The sequence below is a fragment of the Alternaria rosae genome (assembly GCF_020736505.1).
Source record: "Alternaria rosae strain MPI-PUGE-AT-0040 chromosome Unknown BKA58scaffold_5, whole genome shotgun sequence".
Classification (NCBI taxonomy): domain Eukaryota; kingdom Fungi; phylum Ascomycota; class Dothideomycetes; order Pleosporales; family Pleosporaceae; genus Alternaria; species Alternaria rosae.
In genome coordinates, this window is record NW_025763574.1 from 1,600,696 (window position 1) to 1,616,582 (window position 15,887).

The following is a 15,887-nucleotide window of genomic DNA, read 5'->3' on the forward strand; positions in this document are numbered from 1 at the left end:
TGTATTCATGTACGGCGCTCTGCGGGTCCGCAACACCCCGTTCAAGGGGAAAATTCGACAGGTGACCTGCAGCCTACATTGGTTTCCAGAACGTGTTCCTGTAACATAGTAAGGTAATGCAGCCTTATTAGCTTTTTTTTAGACCTTGCTCGCTTCCATCAAGATCCCATACATGACAAACATCTGCTCTGCTTTGTTCTGATCCACATTGCTGAAGCGGGCGAACCTGTCCGGGTGCCAGAAATTCCGAGTCTCTTTAAGCCACTTGTACGTGTATTTACCGGAACCTGACAGTAGTGCCAGCAGATCGTGAACGCAGATTCCCAACGAAGAGCCCGCTTCCTTGAGTGGTTGGCAATCCGGCTCAGTGCACTCGTCGACGTAGCTTGTCATCGCTGGGAAGTGCTGACCGGGTATGAGCAGCATCTGTAGGTCTTGCTCGAACAGAGAGTATGCTGCCTTTGAGTCTTTGTGGACTGTACGGTCGCCAAACTCGATCCAGGAGCCGTGCACCCAGCCCTTGACACCCTTCCGGTCGATGGCTACGAACCAATCACGCCCTTCGTCGCGGATGACCTTGACTTTGTCGCCTTTCCTAAGCTCTACCTCCCAAGCGTCTGCTCTGTGTGGTCGACCAGATTTCTTGACTGTCGCCCACTGGAAAGGTATAGGCTCCTCTGACTTTCTCGATATGTGGCGCATACGCTGTTCGGGCGTGGAGTATTCCATGTTGGTATGTACATGCTCTCCTTCAAAACCGACAACGAACGGTGCATCCAATCCTACGGAGTGTTTTTTGATGAAGACGAAGGTTTCCCCGTTCTCGGCATGCGGGCTAATGAATACGTACTGGCAGATGTCAGTCGCGATCTAGGACAGTGCGCGTATATACTCACGGCCAGCTCTTTGTTGATCTTGCGCGTTCGCTCGTCTCGTTCCAGGCCTTTCCATAGCTTGTTCCATTCAAGGCTCACAAGCTTGGCCTGAAAGTTCCATATATGGCGGTCACCGCTCTTGATGTAGAACGATCCGTTGGCATGGAATTGGACGTTGTCTAGCGTACGTGCTCCCCTCAACGAGCCGTTGATAATCCCTTTACCCTCAAGGGTTCCGGAACTCCCTTCGCGTAGCTTGGCCTCGAGCTGCGTTGGAATGTTTGCACATGCCCACGCCGTGCCTGACCATGCTACCCAGGAATCGGCTGCGCCAAGCTGAACCCGGAGACCAGACTTGAGAGCCTCAGAACCCTGTATCGTGTGGACGAAGGACTGTAGTGCTGGTGGGATACGGGGCCCGACCGCGGATTCTGTTGTACCGTCCTTCCGCTCCCAGACGTAGAACCACGATCCGGGTCTGCTGCCGTATGAGACCCAGGTAATCTTCTTGGCAAGACCTTGACCTTGACCTTGACCTTGACCGACTGCGTTGAATAGAGAGGTCGGTAGGTATGTAGCGCTGTAACCATCCGGGGTACCGATGAACTGATCACTGTCGTGACTCAAGGCTATCATATAATTATCGGGTGGCAGGGGCTCGAGTCTTCCCAGTGTAGCTGTGATGATGACAGGAGGAAGCGCAGCCGAAGACATGTTGAAGGTGAGGACTACGTTAACGTTAGGTCGCCTACTTTGCAACTTTTTATCTCGATGTAGGCTACAAATCTATTCACACAGTTTGACGTATTTGAGAAGCCGCGTGGGAGTATTGTGGGCTCATCGACCGCGAGGTGGAGGAAGGAGTGCGTTTGCGCCAAGACTGCGCTCGCAACAAACGGAAAGCGTGACGTCTACATCGTCAGTGAAAGTGAAAGTGACTGTGAAGAGTGTGAGGATTCCGCAATAGTCGAAGGAGAGACGACTGGCACCAGTATAGGAACTCGGTGCCAATACAAGTACTTCTCTCAAGAGTATCGATGGTGTGTTTGAGAACACGAGAGCTTCAGAATACTGCAGGCGCGGACAAACGCGCGCTAATTTTCATCCTGTCGGTTATTCTAGAGTCACAATGAAGTCATCCGAGCGATGTAATGTTCTGGTAGATGGATAGCTCGAACAGAAACAAATGCAATGACTCTGAGATATACAGTCGTGGAGAGTTGATAAGATTTACCAGCTCAATTACCAAGAAACGAAAGCATCCTACCAACTCACGAGCTGTTCACTCTGTGAGTCACCAGGCTGCTTCTTGGTCTACAACACAGCCAACCCTTGCTGATATCTGACTACACGAAGGCGGAGAAAATCTACTATGACTCACCTCGGGAAGCATTGTTGAGCTGAACATAGACCCTACCAGTAGTCTCAACCCAATATGCATAGTCTCCCGGCTTCTGTAATAGACATGTGAGTCAAATGCGGAGAGATGATGTTCAGCACGGCGGTTCATCTATGGTTGCGGGACAAAGCCGCTAGTCGGTTAGCGCCAAGCAGCCCACTTCGCCCGCTGAACGTCGATATGCACAAGAGTCACCCAAATTTCGAGACGCCGCCCGCCACATATAAGCCGACACACCACCCCGCCTCCACACACGCATCACAAACATGAGGCCCATTCTTCTCTCCGGTCACGAGCGTGCGCTCACGCAAGTCAAGGTACGAATGCGCCATGCGTAGGATGGAGGACGAGGAAACTAACGGCACGTAGTACAACGCAGATGGAGATATCATTTTCTCCGTATCCAAGGTAGGTTTTTCTCCCGGTCTTCTGATGCGCGGAAACTGATTTTTGTAGGACCACGTCGTTTGCGCCTGGTGTTAGTCGACAACCTGTACAAGAAGAATGCGAATAGAAGCTGATGCGATGCAGACTCACACAACGGCGAGCGAATCGGAACATACCACGGACATCAGGGAGCGCTATGGACGGTCGACGTAAACCCATCCTCTGAGCTACTGGCTACCGGTGGAGCAGACAACACCATGAGGTTATGGCATGTTCAGACAGGCAAGCTACTCCACACCTGGGAATTCAACACCAGTATCAAGCGCTGCGAGTTCTCGCCAGACGGCAGACAGCTACTTGGTGTCACCGAGAAGCGATCAGGACATCTGTCCACCATCTGCGTCTACCCCATCAACCCCGACCCAGAGGCGCAACAGTCAGATGAGCAGCTGCTCAGGATCGTATGCGACGAGTCCAAGGCGACAGTCGCTGGCTTTTCATACCTTGCGAAATACATCATCAGCGGACATGAGGACGGTTCGATAACTCAGTGGGATGGCAAGACTGGAGAGCTACTCAGCTCCAACTACGACGTTCATGAGCCAGACATGCAAATCAGTGAGTGCCGTGTACAACTCTTTGGCTGGAAAAGAAGTTAACAGTGCACAGCCGACATCCAATGGGCTCCCGACCGAACCTACTTCATAACCGCCAGCAAGGACAAGACCGCGAAGCTCGTCGACGTCGAAGAGCTCAATGTCCTCAAATCATACGTCGCCGACACACCCCTCAACTCTGCCGCGATCACACCCGTAAAGGACTACGTTATTCTTGGTGGAGGACAAGCAGCCATGGATGTCACTACAACCTCGGCCCGTCAAGGAAAATTCGAAGCTCGTTTCTACCACAAAATTTTCATGGAGGAGATTGGTCGTGTGCGCGGTCACTTCGGTCCCCTCAACTACGTCGCCGTGCACCCGCAAGGAACCAGCTACTGCAGCGGAGGAGAGGACGGTTACGTGCGTGTGCACCACTTCGACAAGCCATACTTTGACTTCATGTACGAGGTTGAGCGGGAGGTCGCGCAGTCGCAGTCGAACTTGTAATAGTATGACCTCACGAAGAATGGTTGATATGGTTCGATATGGCTGCATGCATGCAATGGCGTTCCGGCGGTCGGGTTGGGTGCTTGTCAAGATTAGACGAGCCTTTGTCAAAAGTTCATGAGCGATCAGGACACATATAGACACTTTATCTAAGCGTCCGAGCACATGTACCTCATCAATGAAAGCTTGAAGCAATATTTCTATGTACATTTTCGTTATAACTTATATATGTCCCGCCCCAAGCACCAGCGCCCATCCATGATGAGTAGACACCCAAGCATTCGGTCAAAAGTACAAGCAAAGGGCTTGAAGCGGGTTGGTAGATGATCTTCCTGCTTTTGACAAACGAGTCCATCATCGAGAAGGAAGGACGACGTATACTGAAGAGGTTGTAGGTACTTAGGGTACCAAAGGATAAAAACGCGACGGTGCTGCTCACTTCGTCGAGCGCAATGTGAGACGCGATAGAAAAATATTTGTCAACAACCTATGATCCAAACACAGCGGCTGACTTCAATGACTGAAAGCTAGCGACGATGAGCTCTGACACACAATGAGTGCGCTCATATTAGCCATCGCGAACGAACGTTGAATGTTTTGATTGTTCGGTGAAAGAAGGGCGGAAGAACGTTGAAGGGCTGAAGCGATCGTGGAAGCTTCGAGAGACCCTGCCCTAAGCGAGTTTAGCGCGTGGCGGTGACCTCACCTGCCGCTCCGACTCATCGCGGTCTCACACTGCTCTTTGGGCCTCTACATAAGCAAAAGCTCATTCCGCTCTACTACATTGCTCTTCACATCCACCTCACATTCCCCCATCTCCGCGTTCGCCGACTGACAAATCCATCGACGAACAAATATCTATTTGAGAAGGACAGCACCCCACATCTGCGCCCAACTCAGCCTTCCGCACACGACAACCACCACCTCAACCCCTCTACTCTTCAACACCACATACAAGATGTCTGACGACTGGAACTCCGTTACTAAGATCGGTAGCCGCACCCGTGGTGGCGCTGCTGGACCCCGCGAAACCGTAGTCAAGGGCAAGTCGGCTCTGAACGCTGCCCAACGCAGCGGCGGTATCGTCGCCACAGAGAAGAAGTTCGCTTCCGCCAACGCCGTGAGTGCTCCTTACACGTCCAACTTAGCTCAAAAACTTCGTTCTTCGTGATTTCCCCAAGTTCACTCAAAACAATACTGACCGACCAGCCACAGGGAGCTTCGTCAGAAGGCCAACGCCTCACCAAAGTCGACCGTTCCGATGATATCGTCAAGCCCAAGACCGTTGGTATCGTTGTCGGCCAAGCCATTGCTAAGGCGCGCTCTGAGGCAAAGAACGACAAGGGCACAACCATGACGCAAAAGGATCTGGCTACAAAGTGTAACAGCACACCGACCATCATCGCAGACTTTGAGCGCGGGACAGCAACACCAGACCAGAAGCTGCTAGGCAACATGGAGCGCGTGCTCAACGTCATTCTACGGGGTGACAAGATTGGGCAGCCCAAGTTCCCGAAGAAGAAATGAGCGGGTCGTTGCTAAGGTCGCAGACTGGGCGCAAGTACACGCTCAGATTGCGATACTGCAATGTATTCCGCTTCAAAAAGGCAGCTTCGGCTGCGATAAGTCTCTTCTGGATTAGCGGGCTTGGGATGGGCGTTTGATGGACATCACGGTAGAATACCACAATGGTGGACAGCGCACGATAGCTACAGGCTAGTCTATCCTGCGCGGGCTTTGTAGCTCAGTCTCATTGAGCAGCTGTAGAAACTAGATAAAACTACGATCTGCGAGCAAGCAATACCGTTGCCTCCGAACATGCAATTGACGTCATCGAAGCTACATGATGCGCAGCATCGCACTCAATCTCTCAGTTGTATTCTCGTATGCGGCAAGCGAATTTTCACTCATTAGACCTAGATATCAGACAGATTTGCGCGCACCGGCATATGCATCGTGATGCGGCCTAACTACATGATTGGCTCGTGCTAGCTAGCGACTCACCGTTACAATCAACAGCCCGTCCCCTGCATTCACATCGCGGTATCAACATGATAGCCTGAAACTCTCCCATAATATGCTCATACCCTTATACTCTCACAAAATAAGAATCTGTGGTGCCGCCATCTCCATGTAAACGACCCGCCCAACTCAGCCCTGCTGCGCCTTCCAACTTCACCTGCACGCTTTCCCACGACAGTGCCTGCGCTAATTTATTCCAGACCCATTGTCTTTCTCTCTGCCCTCATCATTCTCCTGTTTTACTTCAGCATGAGCACTACGGATCAGTCCTCCACGGTGCCTGTCCCGGCTGAACCGGCGATGGATTACCACTTCAAGTACACGGTGCAGAAGGGCATTTTCATGCAGAGCGAAGATGAGACTGATGACAAGAGTTTCGACTTTGTGAGTTCAATTGGTTTTCTTCTGTCATTTGCAAACAACAATGCACCTTGCGGTATCGCTATATTTCGTTGCTTCATTCACATCACCCCAGTTTGGGACCTGAGGTAGCTGGCTGACGTTCTTACTAGAAGACGCAAAACTTTGGTCTCATCGACCGTTCCTACCCGGGAGAAGATGGTAGTGAAGAGAAGCAGTGGACGCGTCTTGAGAAATACGTAGCTAGTCTGGAAGCAGCGAAGAAAGAGGGTGAGAGCTACAAAGTCCTCTTCCTGGGTCGCCATGGTCAGGGTTGGCATAATGTTGCAGAGACGAAGTATGGGACAAAAGCTTGGAATGTAAGCTTAACCTGCCTTCCACTACTATCTTTTCTCTGGAATCATTCCTCTCCGGACACATGTTATCAAAGAGACACGTTGCTAACATAAACACCAAGTGCTACTACGCCGCCCTCGACGGCTACGACGGCATTACCTGGGCGGATGCAAACCTCACCACTATAGGCCAAGACCAAGCCCTCGCCGTGAACAAGCTATGGGCCGAACAACTACCCCTCGGCATTCCGCCCCCACAAACATACTACGTCTCGCCCTTGACTCGCACAATCGAAACAGCAAACCTGAGCTTCAAATCCCTCCCCCTCCCATCATCCCGCCCCTACGCCCCCTTCATCAAAGAGCTCGTCCGCGAAGCCCTCGGCGTACACACATGCGACCGCCGCAGCACAGCCTCGCACATCAAAGCCACCTTCACGGACCCACCTCTCACCTTTGAACCCGGCTTCTCAAACGAGGATCCCCTCTGGGAAGCTGGATACCGGGAACCGCGGTCTGCAAGACGGTATCGTCTAGCCACCTTCCTGGACAATGTTTTCGCTTCCGATGACAATGTGTGGTTGAGTTTTACTAGCCACTCCGGGGCGATTGGCAGTATGCTTGAGGTGCTTGAGCATAGGGCGTTTGCGCTTGAAACGGGCGGTGTTATACCGGTTTTTGTCAAGGCAGAGAGGGTGCATGGGAAGAGGGAGGTGCCGCCGAAAGAGCCTAGTGCTTCGCCCCCGCAGTGCGACGGACCGCCTGAGTGAGTACGCATAGTGGAGAGGGTGGAGGCGGGAAAAAAAAAGGTTATGATGCTCATGACTAGACCGCGAGCGCACGGTGTGATGTGGCTACATCCTCGCCAGATATCTTGCTCACAGTTTGCTCATACCCTGTATACTTCAACACGTACTCCGTTTGCTGCAATACCATAAATACTAGCGGGAATGCACAAAGAAGACAGTCTGCTCGCAGATCCTTGTCCTCTCTACCATCTAACAAGAGACCGATAGCAAGAATGACTACCCCCTTGTCCGCTACACGAAACCCCTCGTGGACGCTCACACAATTCGCCACCGAATATGACCACCTCCGTAAAGCGTACTTGGGCCTTTTAAAGGAGTTCAACACTAGGGACGAAGAGCATGAGAAGAGGACTAGCGCCCTTGAGATTTCGGTAGAGGCGAACAGGAAGAAGCTTGAGGAACAACGCAAGGAGAGCAAGGCGCAGAGCGAGGCATTGGATGAGTTGAGCTATACACGCAAGGACCAAAACAATGTCTAGATAGAAAGGCTGGACGGTGCGAATGAGGACCTCAAATCTTCTCTTGTTAAGCTCTGCAACCATGAAGTGGATGTATGTTGGAACTTGGGCTTACTGGTAGAACCAAGCGAGACAATGGAGAGTTATTGATGTATTTCATTTGGTCATAGGAATAGCTAAAGCCATCATGCCGGATTTACCTCCTGGTACCGTACCGGAAGTCCCAGTAGTTTCGTTCTGCAAACACTCTCTGTGATGTGCTCACATGTTCAACACCTTCCTTGATAGACTTACTGACAACCCTCATGAGCGCAGCCCAAGTCGATTTTCCACTGCGCCTCTAACTCGAATAACAAAGCAGACCCAACATGGCATGCAGATGCACATCGTGAAGTCGTAACAAAGTAAGCGGGACTCGTCTACATCATGCCAAGATCCTCCATGGCTTTGGCGTAGCTATCCCAATCGGTCAAAGCACCGAGAGCACGACGCTGGTGTGCGCTGAGGAGCGTAAGACCGTAGATGTAACTTGCGTTGACCCATCCGAAGCTGTGACACGTTAGCCATGAACTAGCAAAGCAATGTATGTAGAAACATACCCTTCGCGAGGAACACCCTTGAAGTCGCTGCCCTGGTTACCATACTCGGCCTCAACCTTGTGAGGATCAATCTTCCTTGTGACATCGTACTTCTCAACCACGACGCCGTTGAAGTCAACAAATGCCTTGGTGACCATAAAAAGCCAGCGATAGGCCAGACGCTGGGCTTCCGCATCGTAGCCGTATCGCTGCATACCGACCCAGGCAAGCATCTGCTGCGGCGCCCAACCAAATGGATAATCCCACTGACGGTTGGGGCGGTCAAGACCAACTTTTCCGCGCGACTTCTCTGTACCCGAAACAAGTCCACCAAAGGCTTCCAGCTTAGGTAAAGCCTTCTCGACAAGGATGCTAGCTTGACGGGGAGTGGCGAGACCGGACCACATGGGCCAGAAGGTAGTGGCACTCTCGTAACCGGTGCGTTGTTGCTTAACGGTGTTATAATCGAAGTACATGCCTGCCTCCTCGTCCCAGAGATACTTGTCCACATTAACGCGGCGTTTTCTAGCGCGGCGCTCCCATGTGGAAGAAGTCTCAATTTGACCAGGCTTCATGTCACCAGTGCAGAATGCCTCTGGGATTTCGAGCTTGTCGTTGAAATGATTGCGAATGCATCGACCAATGTCGACTTCGTATTTGTAGAGCAGCGCGTTAACGTCAACGACGGCCAGGTCTGCTGCGACCCTCTCCAGACGGTATGAGGTGTCGTGACCAGATTCGCGCACAGCGCGGTCATGTAGGAAATAATCGTCAAGCTCAGGCTCGTTGACCTTCCCGTTGTTGTATGCATCGACGAACTCCTTAAATGTCATACCATGCTTCTCAGCATACGGCATCAAAACTTGGTGGAAATGGCTGGCCTCCGTCTCGGGTGGTACACCTCTTCCGCCAGGTCGATACCTGGTGAGTCCAGTGACAGGGTCCAAGCGGGGCGCGCTCATCCAGACCGAGTGGTATTCCTTGATGGCAGCAAGGATACCGTTGCGCAGGAATTCTTTCGCATCAGGCTCGTGCTTGATGCGTTCATAGCATCGCAGAGTCATGTCGGTAAGGAAGGGTGGCTGGGATCGACAGAGGTAGTAGGTGCGGTTCGCGTTGAGGATCTTGTTGTAGTGCTTGATGCAGAAGCAGAAGTGAATGACCATGGACTTGACCAGGTCGACGCGATCGTTGACGAGGAGACCAAGCGACTCCATGTAGCTGTCCCATCCATAAAGCTCGTTGAAACGGCCACCAGGGACGACAAAGGGCAGACCTCTCAAGTCCTTCTTCTTCGTCTCCGGATCTATCCACTCTTCCATGGCAATGGCGAGCAGACCGGGGGCCTTGTTCAAGTCGCGCACGTAATCGTCGTTGTCGCAGTCCTTGTCCAGCCAGATGACGTCGAGACGCATTTCGGGGTGTTCACGAGCAATGCGGGTGTAGTATTCGTGCTGCTCAGGCGCGCCCTGAGGAATGTATATACGCGGACGTGGGTCGTCTGTCCAGTCCTTGGGGTCGACACCGACCTTCGCGATGTTGGAGCCATCGATGCGACGGGTGAGGCCGTCCCAGAAGGAGAACTGGATGAGGCGGCTCAGGCGGTTTACGGGGTTCTCGTTCAATCGCGATTCGTCAAGCACAATGGTCTTGCGGCCGTAGTCTTTGGCGAGGGTGAGCTCCTGGAGCAGGTTCGAGAGCATGTAGGTGCCGCGGACGTCGTGCTTCTTGAAGGCATTGGAGCCGAGCGTACCAAGAGACAGAGTCTGTGCATTGTCAGCCATGTTCTCTGTGTGACTGCAAAGCATCGTACCTTGGGGCCCTTGTCGTCAATTGTGATCTGGTAGTTGCCGTCCGAATCTTCGCGGGTGAGAAGCTGGTGGAGCGTCTCGTCGACGTTTATCTTGAAGCGGCGAGGCTGCAGGGAGATTTCATCTGGTCTTGTCAGCCAATGGCGCGGCGTGGGTGCGGTGGAAGGAACGTACCGTGACTGATGCGACGACCAGCAATAGCGCCCTCGGCCAATGGAGCATTACGCGTGGAATTGTCTACGTTCTGCACTCAATTAGCCTCGCCATAGCAGTGCAAGAGGAAAGGAGCGCGGTACTCACGGCTGAGTAGGTCCTGGCTCTGGCATGCTTCCGCGAGTGACTCTCGCCATAATAAACGTGCGGTGCAGCGTACGGGTCGAGAACAGTCGAGGTTCGGCGGGGCTTGGAAGATTGCGAGCTCATGCTACGGGGGCGGTGGGGCGAAGACACCAATCAGCGGATGCGGTGGTATTGGATGTGGTGGTGGTGGTGGTGGTGGTGGTGGTGGTGAAGATGTGCTATGTATGGCGTAGGTACTGGCCAGCGTTAGCTACGAGGGTGGTTGACGGCGAGGGTGGGGGTGGGGCGGCACCTTTGTATCAAGATGCTTCAGACTCTAGGGAACGGGGAAGTGCAGTCACACGACGATATGGCGGTAGTGCTGGTCTAGGTGGCGGGTGCAGCGTAGGACTGGAGAGAAAAGATGGATTTACAACGGGCGAAGGTAGCAGTTTTGAGCGCTGCAAGGCCGGCAGGTCCGCCGATGGCAGCAGAAAGGCATAGCAGCAGGCGTCAGTGGTGGGTCTGCTATCACGATAGGCAATGACAGACCAGGCGGTGAAGCAGCTGCATCGTGCCAGACGCAGGCGGCGTGACTGCCATCAATGCGACGGCCAGGCGGCATGACGATGCTGAGCGAAGACTGCCAAAAGGCCCCGTGCTGCCCTGAACCCCTGGGGTACTTCTTCCTCACCATCACCGTCGCGACTTGCACGCGGCGCCGACCTCTGCCGCTCCATCGCAGTGCCCCACCAGTACGTCATGGCACGATATCCTCCTCCTCCAAGAATCCGCGTGTTTCGAGTCTCATCTGTTGAGCTTCAATGCCTTGTGCGGAATCTTTGTTTTTCTCCTGACTAACTCCGGACGCACCTTCCTCGAGCGACGCGCCTGCTGTGACTGGCTCGGTTGCTGCGTCAGGCGCTGCGTGTCCGTCAGCCTGCAGGCCCATCCCCCACGGGAGCCAGCAGTCCGCACCACACCCGCAACTCCATCGTGACCTCCGAACTGAGCTTACTCTCCCTCTTACTCATCGCTCTCGAGCCAGCTGAGGCTGTCGCCTAATATTTCCCCATCAGGCCAGCAGATCTAGATGTCCGTCGACCTGCGCTGCAGCTGCTGATGGCCCCCTCCGAATCTCATCCAACATGCGACTTTTTCCGTCTGATGTTCACTTCCGGCTCTCCAAGCTCGGCCGTCTGCGCGTCGGCCGGTCTTCGGAAACTGCACAGAAGCACTGCACAAGTTGCAAGGTACGAGAATGTGGGGGTTGTCAAAAGACTCGTGGAGTCTGTCTTTTTTTGATATATACATTATACACTACAAAGTCGTGCTTTTTCGTAGATTTTTGACTAGTTCGGCCATTGGCATCGTGACAAAAGAGATGGTTGCGCAGTCTTGAATGGTATCCGTAAACCCCAACGCCTTCGCTAACACGCAAACAGACAAAGAAAATGCAAAGACCATCTGGTCAGTCGTGATTGATAACTTTTTTCAGACTTCGAGCTTCTTCACTGCTTGCTTTCGGCTCCTCCTCATGCTTCTCCAGCTCCACTTTGATGCCTTCTCCATGTCTTGTACGGGTACGCCCAATGTAGACGAATCTGGTCGTGGTGTGTCGATGTTGCTGCTCCAGCTGGATGAGGCCGTCTCGAGTGATGTGGCGTTTGAGGCTGTTCTTGACATGTCGACACTGTACGCGCTCTCGTATGACCTGAGCTTCGATTTTGGTCGCGATGGAAGTGGTTCTTGAAGAGCGAGGAAGCCGGAAGCGAAGCATCCACCGTACGCCTTCAACACCTCCAGTGATGCGGCTCTCCTCAAGGCGATGGTCTCTCGTTGGGTTTCCACATTGCCGTCGTCTGATTCAGCAAAGTCGCCATCGTATCGGTAGTAGAGTTGGTCATCCATTTGACAAGCGCTGTCAACCTATGATATTGTTAGCAGTGAACTCATGAGATATCATCCGAGTCAAGACATACCTTCTTGTGTGTAGCGGTGTGTGTTCGCAGGTTCTCCTCGGTGAGTTGGACTTGGTTGAAGCAAGTGTCCCAGTTGGGTGTGCGTCCAAGGTTTTGATACATGTTGGCTGATGGTGATAGAATGTTCCAATGGGTGCTTTTGTTTGTATTGGAGGTCGATGGTCTTGATGTAAGGCTGGTAGTTGCTGCTCTGTTGGACTTTGAGTTGGACTGAACCAAAAGGCTAGGGCGCTCAAGTGTTATATACCGAGCGTCACTTGGTATCCTAGCCAGCAATCAGGACGGCATCCACCCCAGCATGCGCCATAGCGCCGCGCTCGCCGATTGACCCCAGGGATCGCGCCCAAAAACGTGGTACATGGCTGCGGCTCTACCGTTTCCGTCACCTCTCACGCTCAGACCAGATCAGCGTTCGTTGCTTTTAGTTGCCGTCTGCGCAGGGGCCCCATGGCAGATCCTAGTGTACTGAGCCAAGGGGCTGGCTATTCAGCCATGCACAAACTCCACAATCTCTAGAGGCATGGCGCTTTCGTATAGTGGACCTATTGCAGGCGGCAGACGTGGCATAATTCAAGCCTCAACCCCTCTTGCTGCATTCTATCGCGTGCGCCGATCAGCCACGCTTTGGGATGCACACCAGACGCCTCAGCCGCACCTTCGTCGTAGTCTGCTGTCAACCTTCTATACTCGCAAGCATGCAGCCCTCACGCCGGCATGGAGGCTAGAGTTGACAGCTCACCTGACGTAGATAGCGCAACGTCTCAATCTGGAGTAGGTAAGCGAGAGACTCTGTAACCAAAAGCACAGTGGGCATCTGGCCGCTGGGCACGTTCAGCATTTCGAAACAACAACAGTCCAGCTCCCAATCTCACCGCCTGCCTGTCATCGTGGGACAACGCGTCTGGGAGGACGTATGCCCCTCACCTCACGGACGCAGAGCTAACTGCATGTTTCGAGACGCCAAGGGCGGTGAGATGAGTATTTGACAGCTGTTGCAAAAAGCACCAAACTGCCTAGCGCGGCGCGCCCCATGCGCCGAACGATGGATTCGCAACCATGTCGAGATCAGGACCTGTGATGCGGAAAGCCTGTTCCTGAGAAGATGCATGGAAGTCCTGGTGCGATGCCTGATCGGGATGCGACGCAGGAACAAACTTCTGGGCCGCCCTGCGGCGGGGGCCCTCCCACCAATCTACACTCGCACGCTGCCTGGCGATCATTGCCAAGCGTCACCTTATTCATGGTCACATTATCCTGTCATCATCGCCAACACATGACGCGACGTGTCCGTCAAAGTATCGCAACCCTCTATCCAAAGCAATAGGCAGGCAATAGACCATGTGGACTTTCATCGATATCCAACGTTGAGTTCACCATCTTCTAATCAGGCGCCACGATTTCGGTGTCCGCGACAACCTCAGCTAGCCAGAGATGCCCCCTGCCCAGATAGACTAGCGCGCAGGACCTCTTCGCTGTGGCTGGCGCCCATCATGTCTGATCTGAGAGGCCGACAGTTGCTGTAGATACACGGCCACCTGTCGCTCCGGAACGCGACCGAACGAATAAGCCCTTTGTCCTGGGCGCTGGGTCCAGCTACGCAATCTGATCTGATCTTCCCTCCCGCGAACCAGGCACCCATTTTGCTGTGTACCTCGCGTTCGGGGCTAATGCAGCCTTGTGCGAGAGACAGGTATGACAGCAACGTTTGTGAGACATCGACACCAATGCTCGCCTCACTTCTCTCGGGACTTTGGTAGAACAGCTGTGCAAACACACGACACCTTCCCTTTCCTCAATAGACCCGCTCTGCATCATCCATCGTGCCTGCGCGCTGCAACAGCGGCCCAATATCGTCGTCATGACATATTCTGCCCGATTCGCATCCGCAACATGACCTCACGATGCCTCTGTGCTCTGTACCCTGCGGCCAAACATCTTGGAGTTGCCTTCTGGGGAATATGGTGCGAACACCACGGCCTCCACTATACGAAGCCTCGCCGAACCGCCAGGCATCATTTCCAAATCAGCGTACCCCAGTCCCGTTTACTGTCCAATGACGTTCGCACCCCGGTCGCAATCCAGTACGCCGGCGACCTAACATCCTCGTATGAACGATTATCGAGAAGCTTCATAAACTCCCATGTTCACAGATCTCGATTGTCCCATGTCAACTGACTCGACACCCCCGTCCGGATCGACCCAAATCCGCGGCGCAACTGTGGTGACTCTTCCACAGTAGATCGCCGACGAGTGGAAAGTGGATATCGCAGGATTCCACCCCCGGTTCAATACTACAATATCGCGAATCGCTATCCGGATCTGTGAGAGATGCAAATAGCAGCCCTGTGCATTTTACCCGCCCGCTTGGTCGCCGGCCAGATCCACCGGCGTAGCGCAAATCTATGTGTGACGTCGTACCTTTAGTCTACAAAGGGCAGTCGTTCGTCGCCCCTTTAGAGGGGCGCAGGTGGAGATTTGTGCGACTTTATATATGTTTCGGCTCTTCTACCGCTGTCTGCTGCATGTTGTTTTCTGCCCGATGATGGGGCGTCACAGTGCAGGGTGGATCGACCGGAAGATGCCTGCTGCCTGGCTGCTGCAGTCGGTCACCAAGGAACGAAAAAGTACACAGCAGAGACGTGGCGCATGGCTACTGTAACCACCTGGCCAGCCACCGCCCTATCGCAACTCGTCTCGGTGAGACTTGTTCTTTTGTCGCCCACCTTTCTTCGGCAGTCTGGATGCGGAAGCTTCTTCGGACCTTTTTCTTCTCTCCCTACTTCCAAGGTTTCTCCTTTCAGTAATTGCCCTTTGGAGGGAGGCCTGGATGGTGGGTTAGGTCTAGATGTGATGCGTTCGATCGTGACTTCCTCATCTTTCCTTGCCGAGATCGGTGTCTTGTTTTGCCTTCTCGACATGTCTCTCTCGCAATTTCAAACGCGCGCGCACAAGGTCAAAGTGAAGCTGGTCGTTACAATTGCAAATATGGAATCTAGAGCTGACATGGGTACAGATCTAGATTGCCCGTCGTGCCTCTTTACCCAGGATATCCCGAGAACATCATCTCAACACGCGGGTTCTGGCTCAACCTCAAACCAGACCCGTTCAGCTCTCATTTCGGTCTCTGTCGTGAGATGTTAGGATGGAGTGTAGGGGCCTTTGCGATTTGCTTGTTACTTTCCTGCCTCGGTTATTGCCGTCATTTCATTTTGTTTGTCAGGCTGCACGGCCGTAGACTTCAGCGACATCTGCCAGCCACCTGTCGAGATGCTGTTTCAAGTGCAGATGTGGTATGTGCATGTGTAAGTGCGGGTGCGGGATGTGGAAGTGGTGCTGCATCTCATCCAGGTCTTGCTTGTAAGAGCGGTAGAGTTGTATTTGGTGATGTAGTGGATATCCAGTAAAATGTTGTTGTACCGAGTGTAGGAGATGTATTGTTTGAAGGCAAAGATTTATACGTTCCTCTCAGGAATGCAGAGCCCTGTC

At 53.2% G+C, this 15,887-nt stretch overlaps 7 protein-coding genes across 7 annotated transcripts; 4 read left to right on the plus strand and 3 right to left on the minus strand.

The window, feature by feature from the left end:
- Positions 1–127: 127 nt before the first annotated feature.
- Positions 128–1,879, minus strand: BKA58DRAFT_177293 (uncharacterized protein). Its single transcript, XM_046165311.1, has 2 exons — positions 897–1,879; positions 128–849 (listed from the first exon to the last, which is right to left on the minus strand). The coding sequence occupies exons 1-2, from the start codon at positions 1,587–1,589 to the stop codon at positions 139–141; spliced, it is 1,404 nt and encodes a 467-aa protein (XP_046025324.1). The 5' UTR covers positions 1,590–1,879; the 3' UTR covers positions 128–138.
- A 474-nt stretch (positions 1,880–2,353) lies between these two features.
- On the plus strand, positions 2,354–3,969 carry BKA58DRAFT_339182 (eukaryotic translation initiation factor 3 subunit I). Its single transcript, XM_046168309.1, has 5 exons — positions 2,354–2,591; positions 2,644–2,682; positions 2,731–2,752; positions 2,806–3,279; positions 3,331–3,969. Exons 1-5 carry the CDS (start codon positions 2,541–2,543, stop codon positions 3,765–3,767), a joined length of 1,023 nt encoding a protein of 340 aa, XP_046025325.1. The 5' UTR covers positions 2,354–2,540; the 3' UTR covers positions 3,768–3,969.
- A 756-nt stretch (positions 3,970–4,725) lies between these two features.
- Positions 4,726–5,294, plus strand: BKA58DRAFT_316408 (multi protein-bridging factor 1; the record flags this gene model as incomplete). The annotated part of the gene is made up of 2 exons (XM_046167576.1): positions 4,726–4,887; positions 4,983–5,294. The coding sequence occupies 2 exons, from the start codon at positions 4,726–4,728 to the stop codon at positions 5,292–5,294; spliced, it is 474 nt and encodes a 157-aa protein (XP_046025326.1).
- Positions 5,295–6,038: 744 nt separating this feature from the next.
- On the plus strand, positions 6,039–7,254 carry BKA58DRAFT_411612 (phosphoglycerate mutase family protein; the record flags this gene model as incomplete). Its single annotated transcript, XM_046172301.1, has 3 exons — positions 6,039–6,173; positions 6,302–6,508; positions 6,607–7,254. 3 exons carry the CDS (start codon positions 6,039–6,041, stop codon positions 7,252–7,254), a joined length of 990 nt encoding a protein of 329 aa, XP_046025327.1.
- Positions 7,255–8,170: 916 nt separating this feature from the next.
- On the minus strand, positions 8,171–10,563 carry BKA58DRAFT_316402 (trehalase-domain-containing protein; the record flags this gene model as incomplete). The annotated part of the gene is made up of 5 exons (XM_046167575.1): positions 8,171–8,300; positions 8,351–10,095; positions 10,143–10,264; positions 10,315–10,384; positions 10,441–10,563. 5 exons carry the CDS (start codon positions 10,561–10,563, stop codon positions 8,171–8,173), a joined length of 2,190 nt encoding a protein of 729 aa, XP_046025328.1.
- A 1,260-nt stretch (positions 10,564–11,823) lies between these two features.
- BKA58DRAFT_177379 (uncharacterized protein) lies at positions 11,824–12,904 on the minus strand. The gene is made up of 2 exons (XM_046165312.1): positions 12,402–12,904; positions 11,824–12,348 (listed from the first exon to the last, which is right to left on the minus strand). Exons 1-2 carry the CDS (start codon positions 12,501–12,503, stop codon positions 11,914–11,916), a joined length of 537 nt encoding a protein of 178 aa, XP_046025329.1. The 5' UTR covers positions 12,504–12,904; the 3' UTR covers positions 11,824–11,913.
- Positions 12,905–14,812: 1,908 nt separating this feature from the next.
- BKA58DRAFT_177426 (uncharacterized protein) lies at positions 14,813–15,772 on the plus strand. Its single transcript, XM_046165313.1, has 2 exons — positions 14,813–15,521; positions 15,583–15,772. Exons 1-2 carry the CDS (start codon positions 15,048–15,050, stop codon positions 15,634–15,636), a joined length of 528 nt encoding a protein of 175 aa, XP_046025330.1. The 5' UTR covers positions 14,813–15,047; the 3' UTR covers positions 15,637–15,772.
- Positions 15,773–15,887: the final 115 nt, after the last annotated feature.

Bases quoted from the DNA above. Each gene is read 5' to 3' on its own strand.
- BKA58DRAFT_177426 (XM_046165313.1), top strand. From the start codon at position 15,048: ATGGCTACTGTAACCACCTGGCCAGCCACCGCCCTATCGCAACTCGTC. The intron at 15,522-15,582 runs GTCTCTGTCGTG...CTTGTTACTTTC, and splicing joins CCCGTTCAGCTCTCATTTCG to CTGCCTCGGTTATTGCCGTC.
- BKA58DRAFT_177293 (XM_046165311.1), bottom strand. From the start codon at position 1,589: ATGTCTTCGGCTGCGCTTCCTCCTGTCATCATCACAGCTACACTGGGA. The intron at 850-896 runs GTGAGTATATAC...GACATCTGCCAG, and splicing joins AGATCAACAAAGAGCTGGCC to TACGTATTCATTAGCCCGCA.
- BKA58DRAFT_177379 (XM_046165312.1), bottom strand. From the start codon at position 12,503: ATGTATCAAAACCTTGGACGCACACCCAACTGGGACACTTGCTTCAAC. The intron at 12,349-12,401 runs GTATGTCTTGAC...ACAATATCATAG, and splicing joins ACACCGCTACACACAAGAAG to GTTGACAGCGCTTGTCAAAT.
- BKA58DRAFT_339182 (XM_046168309.1), top strand. From the start codon at position 2,541: ATGAGGCCCATTCTTCTCTCCGGTCACGAGCGTGCGCTCACGCAAGTC. The intron at 2,592-2,643 runs GTACGAATGCGC...AACGGCACGTAG, and splicing joins GTGCGCTCACGCAAGTCAAG to TACAACGCAGATGGAGATAT. The intron at 2,753-2,805 runs GTTAGTCGACAA...GATGCGATGCAG, and splicing joins CCACGTCGTTTGCGCCTGGT to ACTCACACAACGGCGAGCGA.